The sequence below is a fragment of the Netta rufina genome (assembly GCF_964035555.1).
Source record: "Netta rufina genome assembly, chromosome: W".
NCBI lineage: Eukaryota > Metazoa > Chordata > Aves > Anseriformes > Anatidae > Netta > Netta rufina.
In genome coordinates this window covers 2,495,362-2,514,550 of record NC_140139.1, presented here as the reverse complement: position 1 = coordinate 2,514,550, position 19,189 = coordinate 2,495,362, and the positions used below count along the sequence as shown (strand labels likewise).

Genomic DNA, 19,189 nt, shown 5'->3' with positions numbered 1-19,189 from the left:
TCGCACCGCGATTATTTCAATGTCCCGCGTTTTCCGCGGCTCCTTTTCCCGCATCCCTGCGCGGTTCCGTTTCCCGCGTTTCCCCACGGATCTTTTCCTACGCTCCCCACGGTTTCTTTTCCCCGTGTCTCACCGTGAGTCCTTTGTCCGGGTCGGTGCTTGGAGTTTCTCAATGTCTCTCAGGTGTTCCGGCCTCCGCCAGGTCTGTCCTTGTCCTTGTGAAGGCCCACACAGTTGGCCGCAGCCCTGCAGCGTCAGTCAGTGCTCTCTCCGTGCGGTGGTAGGCATTCTGTGTGCCTCGGGTCTCCCGGCACCGCTCCGGTCCCTTGCCGCCGCTCCGGGCTCTCGGCACCGCTCCGATGTCCCGGCGCCGCTCCGATGTCCCAGCGCCACTGCGATGTCCCGGCGCCGCTGGTGTCAGCCTGTTCGGGTCTCTCCTGTTCAGGTCTCAGCCCTGCAATCAGCATGCAGCCTTTGCCCTGTAGCCCACGCAGATGGCGAACTGTTTAGTTCAGGCCTTCGGAGACGACACACCAACTGTCGTAACAGTGTTTAGCAGTGTTCGATCGCTCTGGACCCCCTGGTCGCTGCTGTCCGGTGCCCCTCTGCTTCAGCCGCCTTTTGTCTGTCCCTGTTCGGGCGCCATTTGTTAGTCCGCGGCCGAAGGAACAAATGCAGCTGACTCCATATGAGTGGTAAAGCATAGTTCTACTTTATTGACCGGATAGTGCATATTTATACAGATTGTTATAATTATGCCTATTAGTCACTTACTGATTGGCTAAGCCTAAAGGTTATTTTAGTTTATGTTCCCCCTACTTGCGGTTACATACGGACATAGCTTCCTCACATTTCTGGCAGTTGTTTTCCCCTTAGAAACCTCCTCTTCGAGATAAGGACATTTTTCCTTGCCACGTAGGCACCTTTTTTGCCAACCTCGAAATTTTCCATTCCATAAGCTACTCCCTCATCTTCCCAGGCCTCAGATCCACCTGTTTATCTCTCTCTCAAGGACAGACTACTCCTTGCATATTTTCACAAGAATGCTTCTCATCCGGCCTACTCCATGGCTATAAACTCTGCATTTTCTTTGCCTTGCTTGTACAATTCCTCTAGGGACCCGTGCCCTTGCTCTTTGAGCCATTCTTCAACAATTCCCCCTTTTTCTTTTTGTCCAAGCAAGACCCCATTTGTCATCTTTGTTACCCCTTTCATAATACAATGATAAACTATCTTGACAACAATGATTAACAGCAGTATAATAAGCAGCAATCTCAAACCCTCCTTAATAAGGGATACAAGCCAAGGGGAAAGGTCACCAAACAGGGATTTCAACCAGGTATCAAACGGGTTAACATTCACTCATATTCTATTCACATGTTCTTTTAGCCAATCCAACCTTTTATAGATTGACTCACTATGATCTGACAAATTAAAACAGCACATTCCTTCAAAGTCCTCGCAACCGTGTCCTTGGGCCAGCAGCAAGAAATCAATGGCTGTCCAATTCTGCAGCACTGAGTGTCATAGACTGTCCATATCATCCATCATTTGAGAGAGGATGTCAGTAGTTGCACTGAACTGTTTCACTGTCCAGCATGCCAACTTTTCTATTTGTGTCAGCACCCACGCGGCTGCCACCCCTGGAGTGAAAAAGGAGGCAAATATTCGTGCGGTTGCTGACCATAATTCAACATCATCTTTACAGTCAGGTGTTAGACCGTGAGTGTATCTTTTCGCTGTACTGGACATCGTCTTGGAGATATTCAGCCAGTCCTGGTGGCAAGGTGCAAATAATCGCAATCAACCAAGGTAGCAGGGACCTCCGTACGCATTTGCTGGTATCCCCTGCCATGCTCGGTCTCCACAAATTGTCATCCATTCCATGAAGGCCCACACAATGGCCGATAGTTCCAGTGTTTGTAGAGTATCTCCCAATGTGGCTGGCTGTAGTTGTTGTGATCTGGCGGCGTCTGACTCCAGATGGGCTGCATCGCAGGCGGGACAGGTGTTGGGATCGTGGGTGGCGGTGCCGTCTCGTGGTGGGCCGGTAGAGTGGGGTTGGAATATTGCACGGGCTGCCCTCATGCTCTCTAGGCATATCTCCGGCCCTAACTGAACCTGCATATCCACCGATGCAAATCTCCTAACCCCCATTAATTGCTCGGTAGTTACGTATTCTAAATGATCTCCCGGTGGTCGGGGTGTGTGAGCACCGATATCACATATGCGTTGCCAATGAGCCTGCCATAGCAGCTGGCCAGATTGTGTCATAATCATTCTTACAATAGTTTTGATGTCCTCGGGACATAAAATACTGCTGCCCCAAATATAATTAAGCGGCTGCTTGGTCGGCTCACTATGCAACCCACTCTCGTTTACTGTGGCTCTCAGCTGGGATAGTAGTTTCCAGTCAAGCAGGGTGTGAGCTCCCTGCAGACCCGCAGACCCCTGCCCATAAGTTACTGGGAAAGCCTGATCAGTGAGCGGGCTCAGCAATTCAAAGTCCTGAGCGTCTGCCGCCTCTCTGGCTATCGCCTGCCAATTAACCCTTTCTATCCCCTGTGGGGAAGGCTTTGGCAGTGGCTTAGTGGGAGCCTTACGGCTCTCCTTGGGTGTATCCTCTTTCGGTTTAAAAATGAGTCGCACCACCACCTCCTCCTCGCTGTCAGAGACCCCGTTTTCTGCTCCTGAGACTTGTATCCCAATTTCAACCGTGGTCGGAAGGGGTGGCACCATAGGCCATGTCTCCTGATCTGCGTCTGGGCTTTTATTAGGAGGGGGAGAGTGGTGACGCCCCGGGGGGCCCTGGCGACGGGTGCCGTGGCTTAACAGTTATCGGTCTCCCAGACGGTGGTATAGCACCAGAGTGTGAAAACTCGTATAAGTATTAGACCTGTTAATAGTTGCTAATCACAATATTGATCGCTTTGATCTCAGGTCTGCTGTGCCTGTTTTACAAATTGAGTTATATAGCACATTACTTACTGTATGTGTTCCCTGTCATGCTGTTTATCCTTTCTGGGGGCTGGTTTAAGAACATTAGTTTACTGTACGGTGTAACACTGGCTTATGACATGATAAAATTGCTGGTCATGAGACTAACTTGGTATTTGTACTCAGCAATGTCGTCGACTCCATACTTTGGAAACCGTATCTCGGAAACTATTAGCAATTACACCTATTGCCTTTTTTCATCAGGGAGCCAATCTGTGGAGGGGAAACGGGAAGATATTTTTTCTTACTCGATCACTCTTCCTTTCTCCTTCACCACCCCCTTATCCTCCTTGATCACTCTCCCTTCCTCCTTCACCACCCTCTTATCCTCCGAGCTTGTTACAATAGCTCTCCAAGATATTGAATATCCTTGGGATACTCAGACCAGCATGATCTTGTTGTTATGTCTCCTGAATGTGCTTCAGGTTTTGTTTAAAGTTAAACAGCTACTGAGGAATCTCATCCAGAGATCTGCCCTGAGGCAGGATAGTTATGAGTAACAGGGAGTATGAGAGGATATGGGCATGTATCTAGAGCAGCGGGCACCTCCAGTGTTCTGGAAATTCACCCCGAACAACTGCAAAATCCTAAAAAACTTCTAGAATACTTGAAAAAGGTGTGTCATCACTCAGGCAGTTCAAAAGAGACACAAATCACTGCAATGTGCTGGGGTCTAGCCTATGCCTATCGAGCTGCAATCAATGCCACTAGTGACAGACCCTGCAGCCACTCCAAGTCCTGTGACAGGCCCAAAGGCCACTCCAACCCATGCAGCCACTCCAACCCCTACGATGGACCCTATGGCCACTGCAGCCGCTGAAGCCACTCCAGCCCCTGCGGCTGCTCCAGCCCCTGCAGCCTCTCCAACCCCTGTGACAGGGTCAGCGGTTTTTCCAACCCCTGTGGCGGGCCCTGTTTGTACCAACCCCTGTGGCAGACACTGAGACACTATGACTGGATCAGAGAAACGAGCTGTATAAGTGCAAGTTGCCCTGGAGCCAAGTTGAAAAAATGGTTTAGAGACTCAGATCGTTTAGAACGCAGAGAAACTCCTGCTAAGACTAGGTATGGAGAAGACTAGGCCAGGCCATCAGAGGAACAGGAGGATGAAGATGAAGATGTCGCAAAAACAACAGTAACTACCCAAACCCTATACCAGTGTGAGCTACAAGATGTGCAAAAAGATTTTGGTCACTGCATAGGTGAGCATCTTGTCACCTGGCTGTTCCGGTGCTGGGACACCAGAGCCAATAGTCTAGAATTAGAGGGCAAGGAAGGCAGGTGGCTGGGATCCCTTCCTGGAGATGCAGGCATTGACAAAGCAATTGCAGATGGAGCACCAGGCTACAGCCTCTGGAGGCATCTCCTGTCAGGTGTGAAGGAAAGGTATCCCTTCAAGGAAGAACTTTTATGTCTACCAGGCAAGTGGACCACTATGGAGAAGGGAATCCAGTACCTGAGGGAATTAGCAGTACGGGAGGTGATTTATAGAGACCTAGACAACGAACAAATATCCACAGATCCAGATGAAGTCAAGTGTACACGACCCATGTGGCGGAAGTTTGTACGGAGTGCACCATCATCATATGCCAGCTCATTGGCAATAATGGCCTGGAAAGAGGATGAGGAACCCACAGTGGATGAAGTGGCTAAGCAACTCCGGCAGTACAAAGAAATTTAACCTCTTCCCTACAGGCCTGTGTCTCGGCTGTGGAGAACCTTTCTCAAGAGTTCCACCAACTAAAAGAGAATACTTTGGAGAAACTTTCTGGACGTCCACCAACTTGAAGAGAATTTATCTTCCTCCCCACCTGTACAAACCAGTGTCTCAGTTATCAGGGGTAAGCATCCATCTATGCAAGGAAGACGATATGGTGGGTACACACCCTGTGCCACCCTGTGGTTTTACCTACGTTACCATGGAGAGGACAGGAGAAAATGGGATGGAAAATCTACCTCAACACTACACACATAGGTACGTGAGTTGCAAATAAAAACAATTGTAAAAAAGGGGTTCTCTGAGAAGCTTGCTGTTCCAACTTCCAGCGGACAGACCTCCAGACACAGAAATGAAGATTCTGACCAGGATTAGAGAGGCCCTGCCACCAGACAGGGTGAGGAAAGGGACAATCGGGTTTACGGGACTGTGTGGATTCAATGGCCTGGCACGTCAGACGCACAGATGTATAAGGCTTAAGTAGACACCTGTGAACAATGTACTGTAATGCCATCAAGCTATAAAGGGCCAGAACCCATCTGTATTTATGGGGTGATGGGGGGATCCCAGCAGTTAACTGTATTGGAGGCTACTAAAGTGAGTCTGACTGGGAATGAGTGGGAAAAGCACCGTATTGTGACTGGCCCGGATGCCCCATGTATCCTTGGCATAGACTACCTTACAAGAGGATATTTCAAGGACCCAAAAGGGTTCCGGTGGGCTTTCAGCATAGCTGCCTTAGAGACAGAGGACATTAAGCAAAATTGTCTACCTTGCCCGGTCTCTCAGAGGACCCTTCTGTTGTGGGGTTGCTGAAGGTTGAAGAACAGCAGGTACCAATCACTACCACAACTGTGCACCGGCAGCAGTATCGCACCAACCGAGACTCCCTGATTCCCATCCATAATCTAATTCATCACCTGGAGAACCGAGTGATCAGTAAGACTCACTCACCTTTCAATAGTCCCATATGGCCAGTGCGAAAGTCTAATGGTGAGTGGAGACTAACAGTGGACTATCGTGGCTTGAACGAAGTCATGCCACCACTGAGTGATGCATTGCCGGACATGCTAGAACTCCAAAACAAACTAGAGTCAAATGAAGCCAAGTGGTATGCCACAACTGATATCGCTAATGCATTTTTCTGCATCCCTTTAGCAGCAGAGTGCAGGCCACAGTTTGCTTTCACTTGGAGGGGTGTCCAATATCCTTGGAATCGGCTGCCCCAGGGGTGGAAACACAGCCCTAGCATTTGCCATGGACTGATCCAGTCTGCGCTGGAACAAGGGGAAGCTCCTGAACACCTGCAGTACATCGATGACATTATTGTGTGGGGTGACACAGCAGAGGAAGTTTTTGAGAAAGGGAAGAAAATAGTCCAAATCCTTCTGAAGGGCGGTTTTGCCATAAAACAAAATAAAGTCAAAGGACCTGCACGAGAGATCCAGTTTTTAGGAATAAAATGGCAAGATGGATGTCGTCAAGTCCCAATGGATGTGATCAACAAAATAACTGCTGTCTCCACTGACTAGCAAAAAGGAAACAAACTTTCCCAGGCGTCATGGGGTTTTGGAGAATACACATTCCAAATTACAGTCTGTTTGTCAGCCCGCTCTATCAAGTGACCCGTAAGAAGAATGATTTCAAATGGGGCCCTGAGCAATGACAACTTTGAACAAATTAAGCGGGAAATAGTTCATACAGTATCACTTGGGCCAGTTTGAACAGGACCAGATGTAAAGAATGTGCTCTACACCGCAGCCGGGGAGAATGGCCCAACTTGTAGCTTCTGGCAGAAAGGGCCTTGGGAAACTCGAGGTCGACTCCTAGGGTTTTGGAGCTGCGGATACAGAGGATATGAGGCCCGCTATACTCCAACTGAAAAGGAGATATTGGCCGCATATGAAGGAGTTTGATCTGCTTCAGAAGTGATCGGTACTGCACCACAGCTTCTCCTAGCACCCTGACTGCTGGTACTAGGCTGGGTGTTCAAAGAAAGGGTCCCCTCTACACATCATGCAACTGATGCTATGTCGAGTAAGTGGGTTGCACTGATCACACAGCGGATTCGAATAGGAAATGCCAGTCGCCCAGGAATCTTGGAATGATCATGGACTTGCCAGAGGGCAGGGATTTCAGAATATCACCAGAGGAGGAGGTGATGTATTCTGAAGAAGCCCAGCTGTACCAGAAAATGAGAAGCAATATGCCCTGTTCACTGATGGGTCCTGTCGTATTGTGGGAAAGCATTGGAGGTGGAAGGCTGCTGTATGGAGTCCTACACAACGAGTTGCAGAAGCTGCTGAGGGAAAAGGTGAACCGAGTCAGTTTGCAGAAGTGAAGGCCATTCAGCTGGCTTTAGACATTGCTGAACGAGAAAAGTGGCCAATTCTCTATCTCTGTACTGATTCATGGATGGTAGCAAATGCCCTGTGGGGGTGGTTACAGCAATGGAAGCAAAGCAACTGGCAGCGCAGGGGCAAACCCATCTGGACTGCTGCATTGTGGCAAGATATTGCTGCTCAGGTGGAGAACCTGGTTGTAAAGGTACACCACGTAGATGCTCATGTGCCCAAGAATGGGGCTACTGAAGAACATCAAAACAACCAGCAGGTGGATCAGGCTGCTAAGATTGAAGTAGCTCAGGTGGACCTGGATTGGCAGCATAAAGGTGAATTATTTATAGCCCGATTGGCCCATGACACCTCAGGTAGAGATGCAACATACAGATGGGCTCGTGATCGAGGGGTGGACCTGACCATGGACGCTATAGCACAGGTTATTCATGACTGTGAAACGTGCTGCAATCAAGCAAGCCAAAAGGTCAAAGCCTCTTTGGTATGGAGGACGATGGCTGAAATATAAATATGGAGAGGCCTGGCAGACTGAGTACATCACACTCCCTCAAACTCGCAATGGCAAGCGCCACGTAATTACAATGGTGGAAGCAACCACCGGATGGCTGGAAACATATCCTGTGCCTCATGCCACTGCCAGGAACACTATCCTGGGCCTTGAAAAGCAAGTCCTATGGCGACATGGCACCCCAGAAAGAATAGAGTCAGACAATGGAACTCATTTCCGAAACAACCTTATAGACACTTGGGCCAAAGAGCATGGTATTAAGTGGGTGTATCATATTCCCTATCATGCAGAAGCCTCTGGGAAAGCTGAGCGATACAGTGGACTGTTAAAGACTACACTGAATGCAATGTGTGCTGGGGTATTCAACCATTGGGATACACATTTAGCAAAGGCCACCTGGTTAGTCAATACTAGGGGATCTACCAACCGATTTAGACCTGCCCAATCAAACCTGTTATGTACCGTAGAAGGGGATAAAGTTCCTGTAGTGCATGTAAGAAACATGCTGGGGAAGACAGTCTGGGCTACTCCTGCCTCAGGAAAAGGCAAACCCATTCATGGGATTGCTTTTGCTCAAGGACCTGGATGCACTTGGTGGGTAATGCAAAGTGTACCTTGTGTACCTCAAGGGGATTCAGTACTGGGCCCATGAGTTGAATTGTATTATATTAATTATTATATAATACTATATGTCATCACTACCATGATTGCTATATGTCAATGTCTTATTAATGGTATTACAGTAACAGCCATGCAGATAATAGCGAATGAATTTTGATAGAAATGGACAAGCACAGAGATGTGATTGAACGAGAACGGGCTTCAGCATGTGGCAATCCAATATCACACACCATCTCTTCTGCCCTGAAAGACTGCTGTGACAGATGGAGCCTGAAGTCAGTCACGGACTATGCAAACTCAGTGGACATTCTATATACCATAGATGAAAACAGTGATTAATTGGAATGTATTGGAAAGGGTGTAACCTGAGCATGACATAAATGGTATGGAATAAGGGGTGGATATATGTCCTGGTTTCAGCTAGGATAGAGTTAGTTTTCCTCCTAGTAGCTGGTAGGGTGCTATGTTTTGGATTTAGGATGAGAAGAGTGTTGATAACACACTGATGTTTTAATTGTTGCAGAGCAGTGCTTACACCAAGCCAAGGATTTTTCAGCTTCTTGCTCTGTCCTGCCAGCGGGCAGGCTAGGGGTGCAGCAGGAGCTGGGAGGGGACAGACCCAGGACAGCTGACCCAAACTGGCCAAAGGGGTATTCCATACCATCTGATGTCATGCTGAACAATTAATATGGGGGGGCTGGCCAGGGTGGGGGGACCGGCTGCTCGGGGATAGGCTGGGCCTCAGTCAGCGAGTGGTGAGCAATTGCATTGTGCATCACTTGTTTGTAGACATTATTATTACTATTATCATTATTATTATTTTTTCCTGTCCTAATAAACTGTCTATATCTTTACCCACAGGCTTCATTTTCCTGATTCTCTTCCCCATCCCAGAGAGGGAGGGGGGAGGGGGGAGCAAACGGCTGTGTTGTGCTTAGCTGCCAGCAGGGTTAAACCACAACATCCGTCCTTTGGAAAACCACAGTAGCTTAGAATCTGAATGCAGTATTGGCTGACTAACATTGATCCCAGTACCTGTACCACTGCGGTTAAAACTTGATACCTCTTGATGAAATATGTAGCAAATAGAAACAGATCATGTGCTTAGGGGCATTCAGCTGTGTTACAAACTTGGAGAGCAAATGGGTCTAAATCCAGAGTTTATAGTTTCAGTAAAGGCTTCTCTTGAGACTAGAATCTACTGAGTAATCTCCTCATAAGTATTACCAATGGCTATTCAAACTGTATTTCTAAAATTACAGTGTAATAATTGTATTTTAGTCATGTAACTAATTTGATATTCCATTAATTGCTGTGACTGTTCTATCTAGTATAAATTTGAACAGTCTGTCTGCATTCAATTTGTAACTCCTGTGGTTTTGTTGTTTTGAGCTACTCTTTCTAAGACATGTTGATGTGTTACTTATATTGGTATGATTCATCCAAGTAGCACAAAAAACTCAGCTGACAGTAAACATGCAAAAAAAAAACCTTATAAATTAGTCACTGTCTGGCTTAAAGTATCATTTTGTGCTAATGTTAAATCATATGGTCAAAGATTCTGTGCTATTCCTGTTCATTTAGCATTGTATCAAAAACTTTTGGTCTCAAAGACTTATAGTAAATGGTGTTATATCAGGCTGGCAGCCAGTCACTAGTAGGGTTCCCGAGGGCTCCATTTTAGAGCCAATTCTTTTCAATGTTTTCATAAATCACTAGAAGGAGTTTTGAGTGAGTTTGCAGTTAATACTAAATTGGGAGGAGCTGTTGACTCTATTGAGGCTGGAGAGGCCTTGCAGAGAGATCTTGACACATTAGAGAGCTGGGCAATCACCAACAATATGAAGTTCAAGAACAAGTGCCAGATTCTGCTCCTGGGAAGGGGCAGCCCTGGCTATATGTACAGACTGGGGGATGAGAGGCTGGAGAGCAGTCCCACAGAAAGGGAACTGGGGATTTTGGTTTACGTCAATTTGAACATGAATAAACAGTGTGCCCTGGCAGCCAAATGAGCCAACCCTATCCTGGGGTGCATAAAGCACAGCACTGCTAGCCGGTTGAGGGAAGAGATTGTCCCACTCTACTTTATGCTCAGTGAGGTGCAGCCTCAACTCGAGTACTGTGTGCAGTTTTAGGCACCACAGTACAAAAAGGACTTAAAACTATGAAAGAATGTCCAAATGAGGGCTACAAAGATAGTGTACGGTCTAGAGGGGAATTCATATGAGGAGCAGATGAAGTCACTTGGTTTATTCAGCCTAAGTGATTGTCCCACCCTACTCTGCACTGGTGCAGCCTCACCTCAAGTACTGTGTGCAGTTCTGGGCACCACAGTACAAAAAGGACGTAAAACTATTGGAGAGTGTCCAGAGAAGGGCTACAAAGATAGTGAGGGGCCTAGAGGGGAAGACATATGAGGAGCGACTGAGGTCACTTGGCCTGTTCAGCCTGGAAAAGAGGAGGCTGAGGAGAGACCTCATTGTGGTCTACAGCTTCCTCGTGAGGGGGAGTGGAGGGGAAGGCACTGACCTATTCTCCTTAATCACCAGCGATAGGACCCGAGGGAATGGAATCAAGCTGTGACAGGGGAGGTTCAGGTTGGACATCAGGAAAAAGTTCTTCACTGAGAGTGGTCGCACACTGGAACAGGCTCCCCAGGGAAGTAGTCACTGCACCAAACCTGTTGGAGTTTAAAAAGTGTTCGGACTGTGCTCTCAGTCATATGGTATGAATTTTTGGGTAGACCTTTGCCAGGAGTTGGACTTAATGATCCTTGTGGTGGGTCCCTTCCATCTAAGGATATTCTATGGTTCTGTGATTTGTGAGAGATGTTTCACATACGTGCACACACGTACCATTGCACACTTCTATGACATTTAGAAATTTGTATCCATACTGGTTAAAATTGAGGAAAGTTAAAAGATACATTCAGGTTTCATGACAGTTTCAAGAGAAGATCAAGTTTCTCTATATGTCAATGAGGGTGTGTGCAGTGGGAGTATATGTATACAGGAAAACAGCTGGTACTGAGGAGCTAATATCTGTACTGTATGTATTTGGTAAAGAGAGGTTACTTTGGACTAACTCTAGTCCCGAACTAAATGCCTTTTAGCAGTTGAAACGTGGGTTACTGGAACACATCTTTGTTGAAGAATGGCTCAAAGAGCAAGGGCACGGGTCCCTAGAGGAATTGTACAAGCAAGGCAAAGAAAATGCAGAGTTTATAGCCATGGAGTAGGCTGGATGAGAAGCATTCTTGTGAAAATATGCAAGGAGCAGTCTGTCCTTGAGAGAGAGATAAACAGGTGGATCTGAGGCCTGGGAAGATGAGGGAGTAGCTTATGCGCTGTAACCGCAAGTAGGAGAAACAGTATTTTTTGCAACACTTTTAGGCTTAGCCAATAGGATAGTGACCAGTAGGCATAATTATAGCTGTGTGTATAAATATACGGATATCTGCGCAATAAAGTTGAAGCTTGTATTACCACTCATATTGAGTCGATCACTTGCTTCCCCGCACCGAAATCGGAGGGTTTCGCACCCGCAAGTGGCGCCCGAACAGGGACAACATGGAACCGAGAAGCGCAGTGAGGACAAGCACCGATTAGCAGTGAATCGGAGGGCAGAAGATTGCCTAGACTGACCAAAATGGGGTCTGCACGGTCCGGAGGGCTACCAGCGTGGATAGACACGGAGCTGCACAAATCGCGGACAGACGCGGCGCAGATAGACGCAGAAAAAAGGCCGGCACTATGGATTAAGAGGTAGCCCTCAACTTATTGCAACGCTTTTTAGAAAAGCGAGGGGTAGAAGGAGTTAAGCATATTACAGGGTTTATAGCCTTTGGGGTAGCAAAGGGGTTTTTTTGTAACCCTGAATCATACTTTGATGTGGAAGAATGAAGAGCTTATGGGGACTGCTTGAGGGATTTAGCTATAGATGATGATAAAATGGTTAAAAAATTAAAGAAATCGTGGCAGGAAACTATTAATAGTTTAAAAAGATACAAGTTAGAACAGCAAGTTGCAGCTGTGGCTACCCAGCAATTAGGAGGTCAGCCCCGAGAATCAGAGGGGCTGTTCTCAGTGGGGGGCGATTACTCGCCTATACCACCATCTGGGAGACCGATAACTGTTAAGCCACGGCACCCGTCGCCAGGGCCCCCCGGGGCGTCACCACTCTCCCCCTCCTAATAAAAGCCCAGACGCAGATCAGGAGACATGGCCTACGGTGCCACCCCTTCCGACCACGGTTGAAATTGGGATACAAGTCTCAGGAGCAGAAAACGGGGTCTCTGACAGCGAGGAGGAGGTGGTGGTGCGACTCATTTTTAAACCGAAAGAGGATACACCCAAGGAGAGCCGTAAGGCTCCCACTAAGCCACTGCCAAAGCCTTCCCCACAGGGGATAGAAAGGGTTAATTGGCAGGCGATAGCCAGAGAGGCGGCAGACGCTCAGGACTTTGAATTGCTGAGCCCGCTCACTGATCAGGCTTTCCCAGTAACTTATGGGCAGGGGTCTGCGGGTCTGCAGGGAGCTCACACCCTGCTTGACTGGAAACTACTATCCCAGCTGAGAGCCACAGTAAACGAGAGTGGGTTGCATAGTGAGCCGACCAAGCAGCCGCTTAATTATATTTGGGGCAGCAGTATTTTATGTCCCGAGGACATCAAAACTATTGTAAGAATGATTATGACACAATCTGGCCAGCTGCTATGGCAGGCTCATTGGCAACGCATATGTGATATCGGTGCTCACACACCCCGACCACCGGGAGATCATTTAGAATACGTAACTACCGAGCAATTAATGGGGGTTAGGAGATTTGCATCGGTGGATATGCAGGTTCAGTTAGGGCCGGAGATATGCCTAGAGAGCATGAGGGCAGCCCGTGCAATATTCCAACCCCACTCTACCGGCCCACCACGAGACGGCACCGCCACCCACGATCCCAACACCTGTCCCGCCTGCGATGCAGCCCATCTGGAGTCAGACGCCGCCAGATCACAACAACTACAGCCAGCCACATTGGGAGATACTCTACAAACACTGGAACTATCGGCCATTGTGTGGGCCTTCATGGAATGGATGACAATTTGTGGAGACCGAGCATGGCAGGGGATACCAGCAAATGCGTACGGAGGTCCCTGCTACCTTGGTTGATTGCGATTATTTGCACCTTGCCACCAGGACTGGCTGAATATCTCCAAGACGATGTCCAGTACAGCGAAAAGATACACTCACGGTCTAACACCTGACTGTAAAGATGATGTTGAATTATGGTCAGCAACCGCACGAATATTTGCCTCCTTTTTCACTCCAGGGGTGGCAGCCGCGTGGGTGCTGACACAAATAGAAAAGTTGGCATGCTGGACAGTGAAACAGTTCAGTGCAACTACTGACATCCTCTCTCAAATGATGGATGATATGGACAGTCTATGACACTCAGTGCTGCAGAATTGGACAGCCATTGATTTCTTGCTGCTGGCCCAAGGACACGGTTGCGAGGACTTTGAAGGAATGTGCTGTTTTAATTTGTCAGATCATAGTGAGTCAATCTATAAAAGGTTGGATTGGCTAAAAGAACATGTGAATAGAATATGAGTGAATGTTAACCCGTTTGATACCTGGTTGAAATCCCTGTTTGGTGACCTTTCCCCTTGGCTTGTATCCCTTATTAAGGAGGGTTTGAGATTGCTGCTTATTATACTGCTGTTAATCATTGTTGTCAAGATAGTTTATCATTGTATTATGAAAGGGGTAACAAAGATGACAAATGGGGTCTTGCTTGGACAAAAAGAAAAAGGGGGAATTGTTGAAGAATGGCTCAAAGAGCAAGGGCACGGGTCCCTAGAGGAATTGTACAAGCAAGGCAAAGAAAATGCAGAGTTTATAGCCATGGAGTAGGCCGGATGAGAAGCATTCTTGTGAAAATATGCAAGGAGTAGTCTGTCCTTGAGAGAGAGATAAACAGGTGGATCTGAGGCCTGGGAAGATGAGGGAGTAGCTTATGTGCTGTAACCACAAGTAGGAGGAACAGTATCTTTTCAACACCTCTAGGCTTAGCCAATAGGATAGTGACCAGTAGGCATAATTATCGCTGTGTGTATAAATATACGGATATCTGCGCAATAAAGTTGAAGCTTGTATTACCACTCATATTGAGTCGATCACTTGCTTCCCCGCGCCGTTAATCGGAGGGTCTCGCACCCGCACATCTTCTGCTTTAGTTTCATCTCAGGAGCACTGAAACAAAACAAAGTGTGGTAAGTGCAATGATGGGATTCTTGCTTCAGAAGTGCGCTTGTATTCCAGATGATACGGGAAATGTAGTGGCACTTCTGGATCTGACCTTTATCCACAGGCTACTGTTGTATGCATGGCAGCTGCACCTGTTCTAATTTATGGAATTAAAAAACAAAATCTCATCCCTTTGAAAGGTATGAGAGTACCTGAAATGACAGTCCTTTATCAGGACCAGTAATTTGCCATGTTTCATCTTGTCAACTGCTTTCTGAATAAAATCTCTGCATTTGTAATTATAGTTTCCTTTGCACATTAAACAAGACTGCATGTCAGTAAGGACATACATGTATTATGAGACTGTGATCCATGAAACCATTAGAAAATTAGCATTAAGTGCAGTTATTTTCATGCCAGTGTTTTGGACTTAGTGGGACAGAACCATTAGCAGGTACAAAAAGAGAGATAACTTTGGCATGTTGAACACACGGCGGGGGGGGGGGGGAAAGCCTGATAGGTGCAGTAAGCAAGTTGCGTAAGTTACATGAGGTTTTTATCTATTTATGTGTTGTTGGAGTTAGCAAAGTTAGTGAAGAATTAATGGTGGAAAAACATTGCAGTAAGGAAAATAAATAAAATTGGATGTTCTTGGAAGGGCTAAACTAAAATGAGAAAATAAGCATGTTTTTATGTAAGAGTTTTGCATAATATACCTTTTAAATGAATCTAGTTATGAATGTCACTTGAATAAGGATAGGAGACATTGTCAACTTACTTCCTTTCCTGTGTAAACTTTTTCTCTCTTAAACAGAATTTACCTTATTGTTCCATTTGCTTATAATTTATTTTGTAAAAGCAAGGTTTTGATTTTCATCAATTTTGAGCAATGATGACAAGCAGTGCTAAAAATTCTTCCCAGTACAAAGTATATGGATGAGTGTTTGTAAGGGTTAATTTTTAGTTCAATTTTTAGTTCACTTCTACTTAGGTGGTCGTTTACCACCTGTAAATATACACACAAATATCAGAAAAGAGTTTCAGACCATTGCTCACAAAACTGAATGAGCTCTTCTCTACTCTTCACCCCTTCAATATGTTGGTGACTGGAGGGGGGGCAAGTTGCTCTGAAAAGCTTCCAAGTTCTTGGTAAACAGTCTTCTAACATCTCTTAATTAGAGGATACATGTCTAATCTATGTACAACTAAGTTAATGCAAAAATGTTTGTCAGTTATATAGTTTAAAAGTATAATATTAGACTTGATTTTCTGCTTTGGGCTTGAAATATTTGCACATGATGTCAGCTGTTGCTGAACTGCAGCTACTTTGTAAACCTTTATTGTTTATCTTTTACTTTCTCAGAAATATTTTTTCATGTGTCAGAATTCTTTTTTAAGTAGGAAAAAGGCTGTTGAAGATGGTCTGATGTATGTTAAATTAGGATTTCTCATTTGTATCTGGGGTAGAATAATGGGGAGAGGTTTAGATGTATAAATGATGAGCCTAAGCAGCTATTGATGAACAGTTAGTCTGAAACTGAACACTGAGCTGTTTTTACTCACTCTCTTCTCACACTGTTTTGCTTACACTATGCCAGCCAATTTAACAGTTCATAAAATGTCAATAGAAATGCTAAAGCAGCAGTGGTGGCCTTAGGCAGTGCAACAACATGTTGTAAAAATAGATTGATAGTAGGATTCAACATGCTGTCATAATCAGTTAATGCATGTGATTGCCTAGTTTTATTATCACTTAAAATTGAAATTTATGGGGAAATATTGTATAATATTTCCTTATGTTTTGTAGTCATATTTGCTTATAGCCACTGCTAAGAAAAATAGAAAATCCAAAATATTTCAAGGAAATTATTAAATTGACTTAGATCAACTCCATATTTGGGCTCAAATAATTTATCTCACTAACAACTTTGGATTTCAGCCTTATCACTGCGTGTTTTTCTCGCAGTTTAAAAAATAATTTCTTAAAATGTAATGTGATCCTTGGAATAATTTGTACTTGTTGAACATAAACCTAAATATAGTTTGAATTTGAACCATCATGCTAATAAAATGAGTTTAATAATAAATGGGTATAGTGTTTGATATATTTAAATAATTTCAGAACAGTGGTATTCACTAGTTGTACACCTGCTGAGCTTATCCTCACTGAGGATAAACTGCTAATTCTGCATTGGCTTAGAATTGAATGCACACCTCTTTCGAAAGAAGAGGAAAAAGGGCAAATCTATTGCAGTCAGTATAAGTCACTTGAGTTTTTGGAAGTGCTTGAAAAAGTTCTCTGGGATTTGGACCTAATAATTAAGTATTTATTATTTTAGGTGGGGATAGTAAATGAGATGACTAGGAACTTCTTTGGCATTCTTGCAAAAGAGAACAGCATTAGCTCTTCTTAAAGAAGATTCTATTTTCCTTTTCTTAAGAGATTAAAACATTTGCATGCACTAGACTGTTCTTTTTGAGATTGGTTTTGGACTTAAAAACTGTACTTTAAATCTTCAGTCTTGTGCTCAAAACTGACAGATGAGGTTGAAATGTTCAGAAGTTGCTACAGTTTATGGGTGTAAATTCAACCTTTGCACTGATTTTCTGTGGTACAATAAAAACACAAATCCCACTGAATCAATGGCAGGTCAGGCTGAATGTCAGCCATGGGTCACTTACCATTTGCAATTCCTTCTCATTTTTTTCTGTGCCTCAGCTGTCGTGGTGAAACGTGACAGTGGACCACTAGTGGACCTTTGCTTCAAAACTTTTATACAAGCTGTCTTTTTGAATGCACATGTTTTACATGCATTGACTTGAGTCTTTTTCATCTCTGCTCAGGTACTGGTTGCCCAACTAGTGCTTCTTCCAACAAGATCCTAAAGGCAGCAAGAAGAGCAATCTGAAGTATAGCTTTTGAAAATAGACTTGAAAAATCAGTCACTAGGCAGCTTAAACAGTTGTATAAGCTTTTCTCTACTAAGAGAGGCCAAAGGCTTGTGTGTCTGGTGTATATGAGAATGGAATATCAGCAGCAAACATTTTCAGGAAAGTCTGAAGTTCGCACACTTCCCCTTTCAATGAATGAAATTCCTTGTGTTACTTTGAAAGCATTACCAAGTATCTTGTTTTAAATAGTCATTTTTAAAGAGTTATAAGTAATAGATGCTGTTATTTTCTTTTTTTTTTTTTTAATTTTCAGCTTCTTTGTAATACTGGCCATGCTGAAGAAATCCTAGGTTTTACGTATGACAGCATCATAATATGGTAAGTAGTAAGGAACATTAATACTACGGTACTTTCATTGTTCTAGGTGCAATTAAATCAACTTTATTTGTACTTTTGGAACTAGTATTTTGTAGTTGCAATGTGTTTAAAATGTCATAATGCAAATGTATACCTTACTAATATTTTAATGAATAAAATCAGGAATACATTATACACTTTCATGGAAAGGGGGTAAAAACTCCAAGTTAGTGTGGATTTCTTCATTATATTTTCTCAGAAATGTAAAAATACCTCTAAATATCTCAGTACTTGCAGAAAGGACTTGTACAAAAAATGTACTCTTAAAGAATTTGGAACGTTCTCTTAACGTAGAACTAAGATTTAAAGATGAACTTATGTTCATTTGTTATGTTTATACATATACTTTGTAGTGCCACTTTCCTTGCTGCTAAAATTAAAACACTGTTTATATTTTCAAATCACCCATCTAGTCGATCAGGGGAAGCCAGTTGATGTAATCTTTTTGGATTTCAGCAAAGCTTTCAATACAGTTTCTCATAGGATAATACTGGACAAAATGTCCAGTGTACAGCTAGATAAAAACATCATACAATGGGTGAACAATTGGCTGACAGGCAGGGCTCAAAGGGTTATAGTAAATGGAGCTACATCAGGCTGGTGGCCAGTCACCAGTGGGGTCCCCCAAGGCTCCATTTTAGGGCCAGTCCTCTTCAGTGTTTTCATAAACGATTTGGATGTAGGACTAGGAGGTGTTTTGAGTAAATTTGCTGACAACACTAAACTGGGAGGAGTTGTTGACCCTGATGAGGGTGGAAAGGCCTTGCAGAGAGATCTGGACAGATTGGAGAGCTGGGCGATCACCAACCACATGAAGTTTAATAAGAGCAAGTGCCGGGTCCTGCACCTGGGACGGGGCAACCCTGGCTATACATACAGACTGGGTGACGAGATGCTGGAGAGCAGCCTAGAAGAGAGGGATCTGGGGGTTGTGGTTGACAGCAAGTTGAATATGAGCCAGCAGTGTGCCCAGGCAGCCAGGAGGGCCAACCGTACCCTGGGATGCATCAAGCACGGCATGGCTGGTCGGTCGAGGGAGGTGATTGTCCTGCTCTACTCTGCGCTGGTGCGGCCTCACCTCGAGTACTGTGTGCAGTTCTGGGCACCACAGTACAAAAAGGACATTAAACTGTTGGAGAGTGTCCAGAGGAGGGCTACAAAGATGGTGAAGGGCCTAGAGGGGAAGACATATGAGGAGCGACTGAGGCCTGTTCAGCCTTGAGAAGAGGAGGCTGAGAGGAGACCTCATCACGGTCTACAGCTTCCTTGCCAGGGGGAGTGGAGGGGCAGGCGCCAATCTATTTTCTCTGGTGATGAGCGATAGGACGTGAGGGAATGGAATCAAGCTGCAACAGGGGAGGTTCAGGTTGGATATCAGGAAAAGGTTCTTCACTGAGAGTGGTCGCACACTGGAACAGGCTCCCCAGGGAAGTAGTCACT

General features: G+C 45.1%; 1 protein-coding gene across 1 annotated transcript in view; it reads left to right on the top strand.

Moving 5' to 3' along the window:
* The window catches only part of LOC311220889 (rapamycin-insensitive companion of mTOR-like), a 226,998-nt gene that overhangs the window by 44,250 nt on the left and 163,559 nt on the right, over positions 1 to 19,189 (top strand). The window contains exon 4 of the mRNA XM_084304520.1: positions 17,646 to 17,710. Coding sequence (XP_084160646.1) covers positions 17,646 to 17,710 — 65 coding nt within the window. The remainder of the gene's footprint in view (positions 1 to 17,645; positions 17,711 to 19,189) is intronic.